Consider the following 6,569-nt stretch of genomic DNA (forward strand, 5'->3'; position numbering starts at 1 on the left):
TCTACAAGAAGGCGAAATGGGACCAAATCACCACAGACCTTAAACACACCCTAGAGGAGGTAAAAGAAAAACATCACCAAGGAGCTGAGGTACATCAACTTTGGGACACCTTCAAAAGTCAGCTTCAAAAAACAATGAATACAAACATTCCGAACAAAGAAATAAGATCAAGAAATAACATCCCATGGATCAAACACAAACAGAGAAAAATGCTAAAGAAAAAACAGAGGCTATACAAACAAGCCAGAAAAACAAACAAATGGTCAAATTATAGGTCCTTCCAAAAGGAATGCAAGAAACAACTGAGGAAAGCAGAATATGAATATGTCAACCAAAACATCTTTGAGGGCCTAAACAACAATGACACAAAGCCATTTTGGAAATACATTAAATCCAAACGCCAGGACTCAGGAGGAATAGCACCATTAAAAAAGGGAACTACTCTTGTCAGTGACAGTAAAGGAAAAGCCGAACTCCTACTAGAACAATTCAAGTCCGTATTCACAATAACATCAGACACTAACCTACCAACAACAAGAATACGAGCAAAAATCAATATAACACCTCTAACGATCGACCAAAAGGGGCTGGAGAAACTACTAAAAAACACAAACCCTAATAAAGCCTCTGGACCAGACAACATCCCAAACCGCATACTCAAGGAATGTGCTGAACAACTAGCACCCATCCTACAAATCATAATGCAATGCTCGCTAGACACAGGTGAACTACCAAAAGACTGGAGAGACGCAAACATATCCAGTATCTTCAAAAAAGGAGACAAACACCTGGCAGAAAACTACAGACCTGTATCCTTAACATCTGTCATCAGCAAAATTCTAGAACACATCGTATGCAGGCATATTCTTAAACATCTGGAAAAAAACAAAATCCTAACCAACTTAAACCACGGCTTCAGGTCAGGATACTCATGTGAAACCCAACTCATAACTACCATCAACGACTTCTTACAAGAACACGACAAGGGACATCAAATCGACGTAGGCATATTAGATTTTTCAAAAGCTTTCGACACCGTACCACACAACAAATTATTACATAAATTAGATCAGTATGGAATTAAAGGAAATACACACAAATGGCTTAAGAACTTCCTAACTGCAAGATCAATGAGAACCATCGTGGAAGGCGAATCATCTGGCGAAACAACAGTCGACTCTGGGGTCCCCAAGGGCACAGTCTTAGGACCAATCCTATTCCTGTGCCACATCAATGACCTACCAGACAGTGTAACATCATCAGTAAGACTATTTGCTGACGACTGCCTACTATACAGAACAATTAAAAATAGCCAAGACCAACAAAAGCTACAAACAGATTTGGAACAACTAGAAATCTGGGCCGACAAATGGGGAATGCGATTCAACGCCAAAAAGTGCTATGTTCTATCCATAAACAAAAAAGCAGACAAATTCTACACGCTTAATAAACACATCCTACAAGAAGTACAAGTGAACCCCTACTTAGGACTCCAAATCTCAAACGATCTGAAATGGAGCTTCCACATAAATAACATCAGCAAGAAAGCCAACGCCACCTTGGGCTTTCTTCGGAGGAACTTGAGGAACGTACCAGAAGCATGTAGGAAAGTAGCATATATATCCCTTGTAAGATCAACCATGGAATATGGCGCAACAATCTGGAACCCATATATGAAAGGGGATATTGACAAACTAGAACGTATCCAAAACAGAGGCTTACGATTCATAAAGAAAAACTACAGGAGTCGGGAAACAGGGTCCATAACTAATATGAGACGCCAGCTTGAAATGGAGACGCTAGAGGAAAGAAGACACAGCCTCCGTCTTATCCTGATTTACAAGGTGGTTGAGGGTCTGGTGCCGGCTCTACCAGCCGACAATTTTGTCATACCAGCAAGACCGAAACGAACAATTAAAGCCAAAACGTACTTAAACTGTGAAACTGACAATATCATCGAACGTCAAGTTATTAATAACACCAGAGGACTGAAAGTACCAAATAGCAACAAACCACAGTACAAACATTCATTTTTTGTGGAAACAACTATTCACTGGAACCAACTACCAGATAAAGTTGTGCATGCAGGTTCTGTAGAGGCATTTAAGACCGCTCTACAAGAACACCGCCCATAACAACGGCGCTCTTCTCCACCGTGTATAAAAGCCTTAATAGGATTCTACACGTACCACTACAGATACAGAAGACATAGCAGTGTAAAAAGGTACGGTGACACAATTTTCTTTTAATTATCTGAAAAATATCACATGTTTTATTTCAAAATTATGTCATTTATTTCAACTTAAATAATCTTCTTAAGAAGTTTTTTCCCTTTTTTTCATTTTCTTAAGCTTGAAAACAAGCTCGATGTCAAACCTACCATTTTTTTTTTAAAGATTTGGAGAAATATAATCATTGAGAAATCTTTTTTTACATTCAAAAAATGGACAAAAATAATGAAGAATTAAACAAAGCTTCAAGGTTTGAGTTTTAAGATAAAACAAATAAACCAATTCTTACAAATCTATTTAAATCCTTGTTCTGACCTGAGACATTGTGTTATAGTAGTCATTGTGTTATAGTAGTCTCAGTTCTGACAAAACAAAATTAATTTGAATGAATACCTACAGGTATTTGTTCGAACGCAACTTAAAATTATTTTCATAACGTAGTCTTATTTACGCTTTTTAATGGCTATGTTAACACTTTCATTTAAAGTTAAAATTCTACATTGAACAAACTTTCGTCTGCAGCTTACCAGTAAATAGCAGCCAAAATTATACTGAATCTCTGGTAAATTATTTGGTTTTTGTTCTTTCAGAAACTTCTACAACACTGTTTAAAATATCTTGTAGAACATTAACACTCTGTTTCTTGCTTTTCTAAGTTGTTGTTTTATCCTGTTCATATCATGGCATAGCCTTGTTCCCTTGTTCCCTAGTTGTAAAGTAACACAGAGTGACGAATCAGGCAGCATATACATGTTGTACATTTTCTGGATTCGATTTTGCTGGTCTAAATAAGGGTAAATTGACCATGAAATCAGGTGCGGTGATTGCATTTTGTCTAGCTAAGGAAAAAGAAAGTAGATTCTGATTGTATTGCAACATACATAGTCTACTGTCATAGTACTTCAAAAAACAATGGGTTAGTTTTTAAAATACTACAGTATAGGTTGTTATAGTTTGTCAATATCTAAATTTTAATATGAGGCAGGCATTTCCTGTAAATGGGGACGAAGTCTGTATGAATTATTTTTTTGTAACTTAAATATTTGTTAAACAAGAATGTGTCCACAGTACACACACGCACTATCATTTTCTATGTTTAGTGGACCGTGAAATTGGAATAAACGAACAGACGGACGAACGGACGCACAGACCAGAAAACATAATGCCCCTCTACTATCGTAGGTGGGGCATAAAAAGAAACGGAAATACCGTACCGTTTCCGATTTTGGTTCTGTTGTTAGGGATTTTAATTATATAATTGTGAATTTATTTAAGTTATGACATCATGTTCAATGTAAACAAAGAAACACAATGCATCAGGTAACGTTAATTCATATCAAAGACAAATAATTATTAAAAATGAAATATTGGTATTGTGTTCCTTGAGTTCCTATATTTTACTAGACTACTCAAAGTCTCATGACAACAAATCAGAAGAAGGAAGAAGATTTCTGCATTCTGCGCAAAAACAGGAGTTAGAATAAGCGACACAAATTTTTTTGAACGATGTTGAGTTCATTAGAACAATGAAAAATGTTCCCGTTTATTTTTTTTTATTATTGATTTTTCTACTGTAATGGGGGACTCTGTCCCCATTTAAAATAATGAAGCAATGTTTACTGGTTTTAAAAATTTTGAATAGATTTTATTGGCCTGTATTTAAAATCCTTATATAAATAGGCCTGATAAAATTTTCAAGCCTGGGTAGGTTGACCTGTGGTCAATTGTGGACACCGGTGTCATGAATGCTGTAAAAAAAAGAACTAAAATAAATTTCGTCAGCCTTTAACAATACATATTCATACTGAGAATCATCAAAATTAGTTTTTTATATCATTATTTAGAGTAACATAGCTAAGACCTTACTATTTTTTAAAGTTGACCCTCAGCTGAGACTAGTATAATACTCATTACTGTGTTATAGTAGTCTCAGCCTTCAGCAATATCTTTTTGCCTAATAATAAATTTACTCATTTTCTTCCAGACTGTAGAATGTCGAAGAAAAGACACCTCCCTGATTGGATGGTTTTATGCAAGAGTAGGAAGATGGAGGAAATGCAAGAAGAAGTGAATCAGAAAAATTATGAAAAAGTGCAGAAAAGGAAGGAAGATATCATAAAAGAGAAAAACACAAAGTTTGATAAAGCATTACAATCTGCAAAACAAAAATTCAAAGAGGAAAAGAAAGAAGCAGCTTCACAAGTATTTGAACAAATAATGAATGAACAGACAAAAGAAATGAAGTTTGAAGGAAAATTAATTTATTCTTCCCATACAAATGATTGTAACATGCTATGTGAAGACATTGAAATGGCTCTGTGTGATTTAACCGAGGCTTTTGTTGGATTTGATATGGAATGGCCAGTGTCGTACAAAGTAGGAAAAGAAGATAAGACAGCTCTAATACAGATATGTACAGCCCCAGACACTTGTTATTTGTTTCATATATCATGTATGGGTTGTATACCATCAAATCTTAAAAGTTTGCTATTGAATAAACACATAAAAAAAGTGGGCGTGAACATTGAATCAGATATTTGGAAACTTGAACGTGACTATGATATACATGTTATAGATATCATAAAAAATAGCATGGAAGACATTGGAGTGTTAGCAAATAAAATATTAGGTTGTAAGGAACATTGGAGCCTAGAGGGTTTGGTCAAACATCTTTTTAATCACAAAATAAACAAGGATCCTATTTTGAGAAAAGGTGATTGGTCAAAATATCCATTGTCAGAGGAACAAAAATGTTATGCAGCAACTGATGCTTATGTTTCATATAAAGTATATGAAAAATTAATGAACAAGCAATCAAGTGATTTGTAAGTGCTGATTTATTTATCCAATGTTCAGAAAATCTACTCAAACTCATTTATTGTTATATTATTCATTAATATTAATTTATTTTGATAGCTATTATTATATAAAATATTAAAGTTTATATTTCTAACAGGTTATTTTCATTTGTGTGTGAAAAGGGAGATAATTCAATATTTATACTGAGTTGCTGTCAGTTATAAATTACTGGTAAATGTTTTAAGGATGCTATATGTATTTTTATACGCCCGTCAAAATTTTGACGGGACGTATTATGGTATACAAATGTCCGGTGTCCGTCCGTCTGTCTGTCTGTCTGTCTGACTGTCTGTCCATCCGTCTGTCTGTCTGTCCGTCTGTCTGTCTGTCCGTCTGTCCGGCGTAAACATGTCGCACCGTAACTTGAGAACGACTTATCCAAATTTCATGAAACTTTATATAGTTGTTTCTTATGATGGTCAAATGAACTGTATACTTTTTGGTGAAAATAAGATTTAAACTTTTTGAGTTACGGCACTTTATAACTAAAACAGGGGTGTGTTTTTTTCACATGTCGCACTGTATCTCAAAAACGATTCTTGATTATGACTTTAAACTTTAAACACTTCTTAGTTATATTAATCTCAATATCTGTATACTTTTTGGTGATGATTCAAAATTTCATTTTTGAGTTAATTTATTGAGTATTTTGTAAAAAAGGGGGAGGGTTTTTTTACATGTCGCGCCATATCTCAAAAACGATTTATGATTATTGCTTAAAACTTTATACGTGTCTTTGTTATATTAATCTCAATATCTGTATACTTTTTGGTGATGATTCAAAATTTCATTTTTGAGTTATTAGTATTTTGTAAAAAAGGGGGAGGGTTTTTTTTACATGACGTCGTGCTGTATCTCAAAAATGATTTATGATTATTGCTTAAAACTTTACACACTTTTTTGTTCTATTAATCTAAAGATCTGTATACCTTTTGGTGATTATTCAAAATTTTATTTTTGAGTTATTGAGTATTTTGTAAAACAAGGGAGGGTTTTTTACATGTCGCACCGTATCTCAAAAATAAGTTATGATTATTGCTTAAAACTTTACACACTTCTTTGATATATTAATCTAAAGATCTGTATACTTTTTGGTTTTGATTCAAAATTTTATTTTGGTAATATTTAGTTTTTGTAAAACAAAACAGGGTGGGGGGTTTCACATGTCCCGCCGTGTCTCTAAAACAATATATGGTTATTGCTTAAAACTTTCTTATAAACTATTTATGATTATTGCATAAGACTTCCACATAAGACGTCGGGCGTATTATGCGCTCATGGCGCAGCTGTTTATTAAGAATCTTACAGATTAGATGGTTTATATACCTCTATGGAAAAAAACATTGATATTGGGCAAAAAGAAGTATGAATTTGCCTTAGAAGAAGTTAGTGGAGAAGGGTAGGGACAAAAACTCCTGGTCCTATAGTTGGAAGACTTCATTTTGGTCCTTTGCTTTTTTTGTGTCATTGGTTTCTTTT

General features: G+C 34.2%; 1 protein-coding gene across 3 annotated transcripts; it reads left to right on the forward strand.

The window, feature by feature from the left end:
* Window positions 1-2,705: 2,705 nt before the first annotated feature.
* LOC139528236 (bifunctional 3'-5' exonuclease/ATP-dependent helicase WRN-like) lies at window positions 2,706-5,184 on the forward strand. Of its 3 annotated transcripts, none has more exons than XM_071324119.1 (2): window positions 2,706-2,793; window positions 4,216-5,184. In XM_071324119.1, exon 2 carries the CDS (start codon window positions 4,224-4,226, stop codon window positions 5,058-5,060), a length of 837 nt encoding a protein of 278 aa, XP_071180220.1. In that variant the 5' UTR covers window positions 2,706-2,793; window positions 4,216-4,223; the 3' UTR covers window positions 5,061-5,184. The 3 variants fall into 3 exon arrangements, with proteins under 3 accessions (XP_071180220.1, XP_071180219.1, XP_071180221.1); XM_071324118.1 differs by lacking the exon at window positions 2,706-2,793 and adding an exon at window positions 2,899-3,147; XM_071324120.1 differs by lacking the exon at window positions 2,706-2,793 and adding an exon at window positions 3,455-3,551.
* The last annotated feature ends 1,385 nt before the right edge of the window (window positions 5,185-6,569 follow it).

Source organism: Mytilus edulis, chromosome 6 (genome assembly GCF_963676685.1).
Source record: "Mytilus edulis chromosome 6, xbMytEdul2.2, whole genome shotgun sequence".
Lineage (NCBI taxonomy): Eukaryota > Metazoa > Mollusca > Bivalvia > Mytilida > Mytilidae > Mytilus > Mytilus edulis.